Below are 13384 nucleotides of genomic sequence, written 5' to 3'. Positions count from 1 at the left end.
AATAATGATACCACAGGATCAGACCATAAACTAGCTATGTAAAACAGAAAACTCTTCTGTCAGTTATACTAGCAAGACAGAATAGTTGTATATCTTTTAATTTTTTACTCTGCAGTTTAAACTGACCTTGGGGGACAGTATATTACCCTGTGGTTAAAACAGCTGAACTGCTGTATGGTCTAATGTCTATTCATCAGTGTTACAGCAATACCTCTATTTCTGCATTTCACTGCACACTGAGATACATCTACAGTCTCTATGTGCAAAATAAGTATACTGAAAACAAAAAGCAGAGGAAGAACTATAAAGCAAAAAGTTCAAATGATCATTCAGGTTCAGAATTATAATGCACACAATGTATGGTCTGCTGTCATGCCTGAATTTACAAAGGCCACCAAGACAGCATTTTAATCCCTTCTTGAATACAATACACTACTTTTTAAAGGCTTAACTTTTATTCAAATTATGTTTTCTCTCAATATATTCCTTTATTAGCATTATACATGGAGTTCATCAGGTAATTTGACTTCCCTAGAAGCAGATTTTTCAAGTATGATTCTCTGTATGAAGGCTTTTTCTTAAATACAAATTAATTATATTCTATGTTACAAATGCTTTACTTGTCCATTTGTTACTAAAACAAGACACACTTGAAGGAAGTATTTAGACATATTTTGGGAAGCTATTCCCCAAAGAAGTACACATACCTTCATAAGTCTTGGGAGGCAACAAAGCAAGCAGTTCATAAAGTCTTTTCCTATATGTCACTGATGATAGTTTTAAAGCACTGCCATACATTTTACTTAGCGAAGGAAGCCTTTAAAATGTAAAAACAAAAAAATCCTACAGTTACAAAAAAAAGCTATTCAACTAATTTAGAGTCATGTATATGAGATGGGCAGCCTAAATACTTAATAAATAAATAATAAATAAAGTCAGTATTGATTTTATACACTTGGGCCATGCAGTTATCTGGACTGAAAGTGAAAAAGGTGATTCAGAGCAAGAAAGACAATTCCTTAACAAAGCTGTATCCTTTCCTGGGCTTGCTCAGCAATAGCACCTGATCCAAGGAAAGACCCTCATAATTTAAGGTGGTGCCAACAGATACAGTATACAGCTAGTCCCCAGGTTAAGAACACCCAGTTTAAGGATGATCCATAGTTAAGAACGGAGTCTATCGTAGCAAAATTCGAGTTAAATATATAATGGTTTGAGTTATACTACTTATACAGTATTATAAAATAATACTGTTCCTGCTTACGTACAAATCCGACTTAAGGACAAACCTTGGGAATGGAACTCGTTCTTAAACCAGGGACTACCTGTACATTCCATACGTGCTCCAGATCACCTTTTGTCAGCCCTATCAGGTCTAAGAAACAGACACTGTGCAGACCTAAAGGTACTATTATTAGAACAGCTATAGTAACAGAATCTTGCATGTGCTACCTTTCCTCCCTCTTTTATCTTCATGAGAATTTGGGTGGGGGGAGCTATCTGTGTTTTTGCAAAGTACTTTCCTGGCCTGGGCTCAAGTTTCATTTATCTGATTGTTACTTTTGTAGGGGATCTTCCCTCAATTCTACAACACCATCCTCTTTATTCATTACGCCTTTTCCCCTTTCAGTTCAGATCACTGTGTCATCCTAATAAACACACCCACAGATGACCACTGTCTTTAAAACTAAAATGATTACAGGTAGTCCTCACTTACCAACCATAATTGGGACTGGCAACTCCGTCGCTAAGCGACTCGGTCATAAAGTGAAATGTCTCGTGACCACTTACGACATCAGTTCATCAGTTCCGGTTGCGGTCGTTAAACAAATCACTGAGGGCAATTAAGCGCGATGTCATGTGACCGTGACTTGTGACTTCCTGCTGGCTTCCCATTGACTTTGCTTGTCAGAAGCCAGCTGTGAAAGTCACAAATGGCGATCAAGCGACTGTGGGATGCTGTGACCATCATAAATGCACGCTGGCTGCCTAGTGCCCAAATCACAATCACGTGACTGTGGGGATGCTATGATGGCTGCAACTTTGAGGACTGGTTACAAGACTCCTTTTTCAGTGCCATTGTAACTTCGAACAGTCACTGAATGGGTGGTCGGTAAGGGAGGACTACTTATATCGTAACATAAGTAGAACAAAATCAAAATCACCATGAATCTAAACAAGGGTTTCTGCTAGATGAGGGATCCTCACTCCAAATTACAAACAACTGATAAATGATGGCAAACCCTATGTACAATATTTCCTTAAATGTAGCAAAATTTTGTTGTATTCTGTGTAAGCTCCACCACAAATGGTCAGTAGTAGTTAATGCTTATTTTATTACATATGGCCCATGACCACATCGATAAAATTCATTCATCCACTGCCATCAAAGCCATATTGAAAAAGGCAATGTTGATAAATTTGTATTCTATTGGTTATTTTCAGTGCTTTAGACTTTTGCTATTCCTTTTTATACAATATTTTATATTATACAATACTATTATAGTTCTTATAATATCAAGATTAAATATAGTTTTAGTTGTAGATTTCAGTGATAGTGATTTTATATTTTGTGTTAGTTATTATTCCATAGTTTTACACAATAATATCCAAATTATATTAATTTATACTATACTGTACTCATTCTTGTCTTCATAATATTAATCTTGCAATCTTAATATTATTAGTATTATGGTTTTATAGTTTCCATTAATAATTTAAATCTTAATCAGTTATCACAGTATATAGACTAGACTACTATGACAATGGGATGGCTATAATTTTATCACTGAATGTTATTTTATGATGATTGAGGATCAAAATAAAGATACTATTACTTACTGTGTCAGTAAATCAACAGCACATGGGACAGGAGGAAGCAGTCTTTGAATCACTTCATCTGTAAGGAGTCCTCCACAATACAGAATAAAGCTTTTAATAGCTGAGAATAAAGCATATTGATTGCATATTAGTATATATAGACAAATCATAATACAATCTTGTGTTATAGACAGAAGTAGAAAAATTAATACGAATATTATAATCAATTATACTTAATTGATATATCTGGCACAGAGTCTTGGGAGATGGATGGTATATAAATGCATGTAATTTTGAAATAACGAATAATACTGTTGTACTATGAAATATAAAGGGTAGCTATTCTACATACTTAAATATGTAGTCAGATGTTCACTACTTTTCAGTCAGAAGTAGTGAAAGAGACAGATTATCTCCAACGCTTGAATAATAAATAAAGAGTCTGTACTAGTGGTCTAATTTATCAGAGCATTCAGCCAAAAACTAATCTGCAAGGTTAGTACTGATTAGTAGTTAGTACCTTTCTTATTCATCAAATATAGCAACAAATAAAATTTTATACTTGCAAACAAATGAGCTACAAATACTGCATATTCTAGACATCTATGTGTAAAAAACATGTTATGTAAAGACCTGGTCCTGGAATTGGGAAACAATGGAGAAAAAAAGATTGTCCCTTACTTCTACTGCTATGACTTCTGAAAGTTCAAAAAGAGTGAAAGTACGAATAGCCACGATAATTTTCACCCACCGCAGAGAGCACCTGCTCGGCTTTCCAGTGTCACTTGCCACGTAAATGAATCACCACGGTTCTTCTCAGTTTCTAAGTCTTTAGGAGATATTGGAAATGCACATTTCCACAATAACAGCATTCTAGGAAGATGATGCTGGACTACCGCAGGACCTATTATTTTTAAGATTGAAGATGTTTTTAGTAGATAGCATTAACTGAACCTTTAATGAAACGATTTCATCCCCCTTCATCCTGCAGCTCCCATGTGCCTGTAAGCTGTCCAGAGATGCCAGTTTGGACACTGTGGGAAACAATACTTTATAATCCCATGTTGTATGAATGTTCTGCAAGGGCTGGTGGGAATGCCAAAATTATCTATAACCCATATGTTCATATTTGTTTTTAAAACTGTTTACTTCACCCTTAAAAGTATGGTTGTTTGCTTATAATTCATATATAACATAATCTGTTACTGATATATTTTGTGTAACTGTTATACTGGAAAAGATAATTCCCTACAGTCTATGACAAGAAAGTAATAATTTAAGTTAGCTATATTCCTACAGCTACAAAACAATTAAAAAAAAGAATTCATATATTGAAACAGTGACAACAGACAAGAAGTATAGAAGTACTCAACTTTTCACTTGAAAAGAAATGTAGGTGAATAATCTTACCTAATGTCATTAAAGCAGCTATCAAAAGCCAACCTGACTGCATTCTTTGTACTGAAATCCTACTATTCTGAGAAGCAGAACGCAAAAGATCCTCAGCTACCATCATGACAACCTATATGAAAACAAAAATCCTCACTATCTCAAAGACTGAAATACAAATTTAAATTCCTATGAAGAGATGCATATATATTACTTCTGCATATGTCACTGCCCACAAATAAACTTTCTCATACAGCTATGTACGTTAAGTAAAATACAAGGAATAAAGTCTAGAATAGCGATGTTGTTATTCCTCTTGAGCTTGAAACTCTTGCCAAACACTGAAGACAATAATATGTGCTATGGCATAACTTTTTGTGAGCTAGACTCTACTTCCTCAGATACTGCAAAATTGTCCTCTACAACCAGTTAGCATATTGTATATTGCCTGGGTTTATAAATCATAGTTAGATGTGATTTGTTTTAACCAAGATTTGTTGGGTTAGTCACAATGGCCCTGTTTTTCAATCATGCAAAGACAAAGATCATAATTTTCAAACCATAATGGTTGTCTTCACGCAAAGTTAAAACCAAACAAACTTATCTTCAGCCACCCAGAATATTTTCAATACAGCAAGGGAGTAATTCTGTTTTAAATAAACTGATTAGCATAATGGAATTATTAGGTAATATAGACCCTTATATTATTGTCTCCTCTAATACACACACTGTTACTTGCTTGTTCACTCCACATCCCAGATTTGCCTGGCTACTTCAAATGCTGTCCCTGCATATTTGTGTGTGTATATGCGTCTACAATCACTTTACTTGATTGGCGGCCCCAGCAGAAGTGTTGTCTGGGCTGGCACGTGCAATAAATGAGCCTCTGCATGCCCTTCCAAAACAAGTTTTAATGTTTTGAGTAGGGTTATTTTATTGTACTAACACACTCTGCAAATCACCTCTTGCAAATGCTTTGCACATCTCTAATATACAGATGGAATAACTAAACAGCAATAACAGTTTCATTATTAAAGTATTTATGATTGGTTCATGTACCCTGTGAAACACAATTTGTAAAACTGAACCAATTAAGCTATGTGGAATGTTGCATGCTTCTGAATCCTGAACCTTCATCACAGACAGCTGTTCCCTGCATAATTTGATACAGCAGTTAAAAAAACTAAGTTGTGGAACACAGACATAAAACAAACAATAATTCATTTATCAGAATAATAACATCACGTTATTTAAATACTTAAGTTGCATGCAAGTGAGAAATGTAATTGTGACACTACAATGAACACCTGACAAACTGTTTAATAATTACCTTCCCCTTGCCATGCGGAATTCCTAAAGGACACTGTCTGACAGCTCCTAACAAAGCAGCAATAGCAAAACTATAACCAGTCACTGCTTCTGGAGAGGATTTCATTGCTGTCACGCGCTCAATACAGCTATCCAGAAGTGGAGAGAGATAGCAGGGTAATGCTACAGCAATACAACGTAAGCACCATGCTGCTGCTAGCTGAACTGAAATGCAGGGATGAAGGATAATGGAGATTACTGCATCCAGGACTCCTGGAAAATCAAACATATTACAAGATTAGAACCACAAATATATGAGAATGCTTATTGAGACATATCAGTAAATCAACAGAGCTTCCACTGGTTTTGTCCTGCTCCCCTAAGGTGTCCACTGACTGTCAGCCAGAAAAAAAAAATCTATAGAACTATCAGAATTTTCTGGGAGACTGATAAAAAAAAGAAAAAAAGAATCTACTCAATGCAAACCAGGTGCCAGATTCTCTCAAGCCAAAATGGACACAGAGGGCAGTGCCAAGTGACTGGACAGGGGGCATGCCAAAAAGAGCTGGGCAGAGTCTCGTCCCTGACTATGTCATCACCAGCCTTGTAGAGCGTTCGTAGCATGTGTCGTGAAAAGAGGATAAATCCCACTTCAGCAGCAAAACTGCTGTGGATGAGACAAATGCAATTTTATGAAGACATCTCTTAAAAAGTGTTACCAAGTCATCTTCATGCTGCAGTAAGTGGATCAGGAGGATGATCCCACAGAAGTGTGGCTTTAATTGTTTGTAAAGGCTCCTTTAATTTGAGCCATTTCCTGGTAATTACACAGCCCCTTTCATACTGTTTTCTTGGCAACATTATAAAAATGGTTTACTAACGGTTTCTCTCAGGAGGTTGTTCAACTTCTTATCCAGCCCAGTCTGGGATTTCTTGCTTGTCTCCCTTACTAACCAGGTGCAATATTCTTAGCTTTTTTTGAAATTAGCTAAGTTAAGCTAGCTGCTGTCTCACTGTGACACAACTTATATATATAGCTCCATGAAACACTCTGAAACCTCAGAATGATACAAAAATGCAGATTTCCCCCTCTTTGCTTAACTAAGAACCGATTCCAATAACGTGCTCACCATAGATTCCCTATAATGACCTGTACTGATTCAGAATCTATCCTGAATATTTTAATTTATTAAAAAAAAGACTGCTGGAACTATCTGAACACCCTCTTTTTTGCAGAATATATCCTGCAGCAGTTTGTGACACAACCACCCATTTTTGTTTTATTTATCCTATAGCTTAAGGCTCTATGAGGCCATTACCTGTACTGGAATCTTGCAGAACAGGTGCAGCAGTAGTACCTAAGCCATGTATGAGGTTTCCAAGCTCTTCTAGGGCGCATATTAGCATATGCTGGCTGGCTATTATCTCTGTTGTACCAACACGGGTTTCAACATTACAGTTACTCACTGCAGCATCTAATAATAGAAAACAATAAATTAATAAAAGAAACGGTTAAAAGCCAGGGGTAGGTGGCTGACACATACTTCTATGGGTAAAGTAAGGCTTTAGGAAAAGAGCTAAAAGATTACCCTTTAGACTGGATGTAGACTATGGATAAATTATAGGATAATAATTATCCTTTCCCTCTATCCTCTGCACAACTGATTAGTTTTAAGCCAATAACTGAATAAAGCTTCAACACCTTTTAAAAAGCTAAGCATTATGATTAGGGTACTAACAGTTGTGCAACAATAGCCACTACAGAATCATGATTCTAGAATCAGGCTGCAATAATGAGCAGTTTCCATTAACTGATCTTTTTTGATCTTCTTCTGTTGCCTGAGTAAGCTACATTAAAGAAAAAAACTAGACCCAGTCTTACTAGCTTCAGCAAACGTTCCTAGTTACGTCATCTGTATTTCAGCAAACCTTCCAAACTGGTAAGATGAATGGGGTCATTTATTTCAGCATGACTTGCTAAATGCTACAGGGAAGCTTGTAACTAGTGAAAATGTTGTGCTCATGAATGATCAGAGATACACGTTAGTGGTGCATAGTATAAGGTTGTGCTGTAAAGTCTATAGTCAGCTACCATATCTACTTTCCACACATTTATCTAAAACTACATCATGGGAAAAATTCAGGAAATTTTAAGATTAAAAATGATTAAAAAAAACAAAAACAAAGAGTCACTTGGTTTGTGTGTGTGACTACGTTACTGTACAAATAAATTAGGAAATGATTAAAGCATTATTGGAATGGAAGGGGAGGGAGGGTTAGCAAATAATCTTGTTAGTCCCATACCCATAACTTTCTTCAGTTTCCAGATGGCTTGACAAATCTCCTTGGCAGTTGCAATTCGAGCTTTTTCCCCAAGAAGGCCTCCTACTGTAGCTCGGAGGATAAATGAAATACAACGGCGGCAACAGATACTATCCATTTGTGTCTGAATAGCCTTAGGGTGAGACTGAGAGACCAACTCTAGAATGTGGGAAAGCAAGGCAGAAAAATTCCTTTCAAGCCATTCTCCTCCTAATGTGGAGATGAATACCACATATGCCTGAAAAACAATTCATTAAAAAAATAACATTAAAATCAGTTTCATCTTGCACGTAGCAATATTTCACGTATTACAAAAACATGAAACCGTTTTTTTAAAAAAAGCAACATGTTTATACCTTCTTTATATGAAGTGAGGTGAAAAGATTTGACAGTAGTCATTTGAAAGATATACTTCATTAAATTAAGCCAAATACTGAAAAAAATTCCTCCTCTCAGTTAAAATGGTAATATCACTAAGTAAGGCTTAACTGCAAACTCATTTATCCTTTTTTTAATATTTCAGTGCAAAATAAGAACACTAATATCAATAAAATTCTATATATAAACTGATATTTAGGTTAAGATTGAATTTTAAGAACAATTAAGTTAAAACTGCATCTTATCCCTATAAATGTGAATGGGATCTTAGCAATTATTGAAATACATCTCTATTTTCTAAATTGGTTTTACAACAATGGAATCCAGAACAGAAAGGCTGTGAACAGGTTGAAAGATTACATGTCAATCAATAAAAGTAATCTCAATGTGGTGAGCTTATAAAATACTGTCCTACTTATTAAAAACAAGCTGTTGATGGTGATCTTTCATATTTTTAAAGAATCTAAAATTAATTTCCATGCCTTTAAAGACAGAAATGGGGATAATCTTAATGGGACAGTATTGTGCCTGTAGACAAAAAATTCAGTGATACTTTTTTCCCCTTAAAACACAACATTTAAAAGGAAGGCTATCATATGAATCCATCTTCCAGGGGAAAAAAACAGGCCAACATTAACTGCTTTGAGGAACATGTTTTGTGGGGGAAACAGAGAATGCTTACTTCTGTCTTTAGGCATAAAGTCTTGCTTTTCTGCCCAAATTGGGAGTCAGAGCAGCCCTACTTAATTGCCCTAGTAGCGTGCAACACTTCATGTACAATTTCCCCATATGATACATATAAATCATATTCATATTTGCTAAACTATAAACCAGGGTTTAAAAAAATAGCTAAATCAAAACTAAAACACATTAGGGAATAGCATGTTGAATAAACCAGATAATCATACCAAGCCATAATATGCTTTATGTTACAGGGCATGTCACTGGATAACCATAGGTTATGGATTAGCGTGTTACACACACACGCTCATACATGGCCAATTGCAGATTTCTATTTTTTTAGTTGTACTGCCTCTGAAGACAGTGATAGCCTGTTCCTGATGACACTATACCATAGGTGCAAGGAGGATAAATGACGAAAACAGAAAACAGTGCTTCAATCATGTAGCAAAGTTTTGTTGATTCTATGAGGAAGCCAAGGGACAATACCACTGGTGTACTGCTTCAAGAAGCAAAACCTACAGCTAACATGTAAAGCCTTATATTTTTCCAAATGTGCTGGGCTTGAATGCATGTTCCAAAAGATAAGCCATAAATTCACTACTACAAAACTCTGACACTGGGCTTAGTCATTTAAGCAATATATTATTCTGATAACTTACTGAACTGTTAAGTAATTAACCTAGACAAGGCAACAATTGTAAAACTTTTGCTTTAAGTATAACAAGTTACTTAATCCATGAGAACAGCTGTGAAGACTATTTAATTTTTCATGATTTTATGATACTTTTATGAAACTGAGTTCACAGCTTTCTAAGATGCAGAACAGAGTAGCTTTTATATAAAAGGTTTTAAGTATGTTAGACACAACATATGATGTGCTCTGGATCATGTGACTAGGAAGGAGGAAGGCTTAGAATGGAGAAGTCAGCAACATTCCAAGCTGATGACCAAATGCCTGTTCCATGGGGATGTACTGGGGGATTTTTTCCTAGAACATTTTTCTCCAAAGCCCCAGCTGAATCCAGCCCATTTTCAAATTCAAACTTTCTTTTGCTGGCTTCTCTCATCACAGCAAAATTTGGTCCAGATTTGTTCATCATCATCATATTTATTTCGGTCATTGACCAATAAAAATAGATACAATAAAACAGACAACAATATTACCCCTTTCATCAATAACTACTAGCAACCATTTGTGGGCGAAGCTTACACATTATGTAGCAAAATTTTGCAACTTTTAAAGAAATAGATCTGTCTTGATTATTTAACAAATAATGCAAGTAAAAATTATCGGAATGCCCGGGGAATTTAAATAAAAGAGGGGTAATCAGCTGAAAGCAAATGTCCCTATAATACTGACAATACAAAAGAACATGGACTGTGGTTTCAATGGCACCTGTACCACAGGGGCAGTATCGAATATCGTAAGGGATTTTCCCGTATTTTCCTTCTAAAACAGCTGTAGCAGATTTGTTCTGTTTTCAGAGATTTATGCTGACAACAGAGTCTTTAGCCCAAGTGTTTCTCAACCTTGGCAACTTGAAGACATGTGGACTTCAACTCCCAGAGTTGCTGGCTGGGGAATTCTGGGAGTTGAAGTCCACGCATCTTCAAGTTGCCAAGGTCGGGAAACACTACCTTTCCCTTTTACATACTTCCTTTCTTGAGAGCAGAAAATATTTTTGAAATGTTATGTCTTCATTTACTTACTTGATTTATGCCTGCCATTTTTAACCTAGAAATATACAAGTTTTCATTAACAATTGAGATAAATGCTCAGCAGTATTAAAAACATTCAACCTCCTCCAGAATGCTATAAAACCCTAACTGTAACATATAGTATTAACATATACAATATGAGCTAGTATATAGTATAGTAACAAATTACTCACAGAAGGAAGAAAAGGTCAAACACAATCTTAACATTAACATTTGGTATTATAACTCAAACCTGAGTAACTCCAACTCTAACATCCCTGCTGATTGAGCTGGTTCCTTTTAGGATATCACCACCAGTTCGTAGAAATCCAGAACTCCCACGAAGAAAACCTGTCCCTAGCAGTTCCAAAGCTTCCATAAATGAGATTTTGCGAACATGTTGTCTGGCAGATGCTTTTTCAATGAAGAAGAAAAAAAAAGATATATAGAGAGGCTCATACCCCACACATACACACCACAGTCTTTCATTTACTTTCATCTTCTGTTGAACTAAAATAACATACAGTATTTGATAGCATAGCCAAATCCATAGATTTAATTCACACTAAATATTTATTGAGCCAAAGCTCTAAACCCTGCATGGCATGATCCTATACATTACCTAAAATTAAATTCAAATCTACCAAACACTCTCAAGAACTCACAAGATCAAAAACATTAAAGACCATTTTAAATCCAGATTGTAGACATATTCACAGGTCTAATGGAAGGGGATGACTTGGAGCTTGCATTCTCTGTTGGAATTCCCATCCAGTGGAACCAGATGCTCCAGAAACAAGATTAGTGTAATCGCTAATAACATTAGAAAACTGGTGAAAACCTGGCTATTTAAGCAGACATCTGAGGATTTAGGCAACAATGATTTACATATTAAGGATGTATGAGGGTGTTGCTCATGCTTGCTTGTTAATATTAAGTTCAATTATACATATGTGTGTGTGTCTGTGTGCGTGCATGTGCGCATGCACACATTTATTTTTCTTTGTATATTTGCTTACTGTTTTTAGCTTTTGTAAGCTGCTTAGATTCATGTGACTGAAGTGGCATAAAAGCACTTGCAAATAAAGAAAGGAAATATTTCCCCAATCTCGAGGCTAGCTAGTTGGGTAAGTTCCCTTTACGTAGTGAGTATAGTAGAAATAAGTTGTGGTTTTTGTGGTCTCCCTCCACATGCTGTCTGTGTTTTATACTATGCTGTGTATTGTTCTTTGATCTTACAGGCAGTCCTCGCTTAACAACGATAACTGGGACTGGAATTTCTGCTAAGTGATGCAGTCGTAAAGTGTGATGTCACGCAACCACATTGCTTAGTGACAGCAATCCTAGCAGTCCTTGTTGCCATCGTTAAGTGAGGATCGTGGGTTGTTAAACGAGGACCTTACATGACAACGACTTGCAACCTTCTGTGGCTTCCCACAAACCAAGTCAATGGGGAAGTTGGCAGGAAGTTGCAAGTCCCAGGTGGTTTGCAAGCAGGCAGGCGGGGGGGTGAGGTGGAGCAGGGGGTTGTGGTGGCAAGTGCACCTGGGCTGGGGAGAGGGTGTGGCTGCCAGGCAGGAGTGTGTGCGGGCTGGGGAGAGGGTGTGCTGCAGCCCAGCCTCTCGTACTCTGTAGCAGAGCTCCTTGGGAGAAAAAGTGGCAGGAGAGAGTTGCAACCTTCTCTGCTGCTTCCACACTGACTGGGCTTGTGGGAAGTCAGCAAGGAACTTGCAAATGACAATCATGTGACCACAGGATGCTGTAACCGTCCTAGGTGCAAGCCAGTTGCCAAGTGCCCAGATTGCGATCACGTGGCCACAACTTTGAGGACTGGTCATAGTACCACTCATTCAGTGCTGTTGTAACTGTGAACAGTTGCTGAACAAGTTGTTGTTAACTGAGGACTATCTGCACTGTGTTTTAGTTTGTGAAGCCAGCCAGAGTTGTTAGGCAATTGGGCAGCCTAAAAATATGACAAGTAAATAATTAAAAAACAATCATGGATAAGATATTCAAATGTGTGCCAGACAACATGTCATTTTATGGCAAAGTCTTTCTGTATGGTCCCCAGCAACCTTCGCAGATCCTTTCCTTTCCTTTCCTTTTTTTTAAGTACAACTATTATATGTGGCTAAATGGGGTGAAAACAAAATACGAGAACAGAAAGGTTGCTGCAGAGTGACTCTGCTTTGCAAACGCTCTTGCACCTCATGTTTATCTATAAAATAGTTAATAGTCTGGACTCAGTCTACATACTGATTAGCTAAGTTGAACCAAGCCATGGTTACAGGCAAGAGTTGAGATATTCCATCTTAATAAGTCTGATTCACTGTCCAGGTTGGGACATGTTTGACAAACTACATTACAGATCAGGATATCACAGAAACAAGGCCTCTAACCCTAACCCTACTTGCAATGTTTCCTCATATGCTATTTCCCCTTTCCTTTGTGTACTATTAAGTTTAACTGCCAATATAGTTGATTTTTCCCCCTTAATCTTAATCTTTTCCCACTCTCCCACTATGGAATAGTGGAAATATTTTCTGTCACTATTTTTATTCTGAAGTAGCACATACACATAACTGTATATTTTCTTAAATATGGTGTAATTTGATATAGTTTACAGAAAATATTCACACGTACCTGCATTTGTATGTGTGTATATATGTGTGTGTGTGTGTGTGTGTGTATATATATATATATATATATGTATATGTATGTATGTGAGTGTGTGTGCATTAGTTATAGTTCAGAGAAAATAGTCGTGTGTGTGTGTGTGTATGAA

At 36.6% G+C, this 13384-nt stretch overlaps 1 protein-coding gene across 4 annotated transcripts in view; it reads right to left on the bottom strand.

The window, feature by feature from the left end:
- Positions 1 to 13384, bottom strand: part of HEATR5A (HEAT repeat containing 5A) — a 65293-nt gene that overhangs the window by 38077 nt on the left and 13832 nt on the right. For all 4 annotated transcript variants that reach the window (XM_088145402.1, XM_088145399.1, XM_088145401.1 and 1 more), the window contains exons 7-14: positions 10853 to 11013; positions 7822 to 8077; positions 6837 to 6992; positions 5540 to 5790; positions 4231 to 4342; positions 3572 to 3724; positions 2842 to 2941; positions 708 to 817 (exon numbers count right to left, since the gene is read on the bottom strand). In XM_088145402.1, the coding sequence (XP_088001528.1) occupies positions 708 to 817; positions 2842 to 2941; positions 3572 to 3724; positions 4231 to 4342; positions 5540 to 5790; positions 6837 to 6992; positions 7822 to 8077; positions 10853 to 11013 (1299 nt within the window). The remainder of the gene's footprint in view (positions 1 to 707; positions 818 to 2841; positions 2942 to 3571; positions 3725 to 4230; positions 4343 to 5539; positions 5791 to 6836; positions 6993 to 7821; positions 8078 to 10852; positions 11014 to 13384) is intronic.

This window comes from Python bivittatus, unplaced genomic scaffold, assembly GCF_059951505.1.
Source record: "Python bivittatus isolate LINGU-HERP-01145 unplaced genomic scaffold, Pbiv_v1 ctg000480_np1212, whole genome shotgun sequence".
In the NCBI taxonomy this organism is placed as follows: domain Eukaryota; kingdom Metazoa; phylum Chordata; class Lepidosauria; order Squamata; family Pythonidae; genus Python; species Python bivittatus.
Note: the sequence above shows the minus strand (reverse complement) of the source record. Positions and strands in the feature narration are given on the sequence as shown.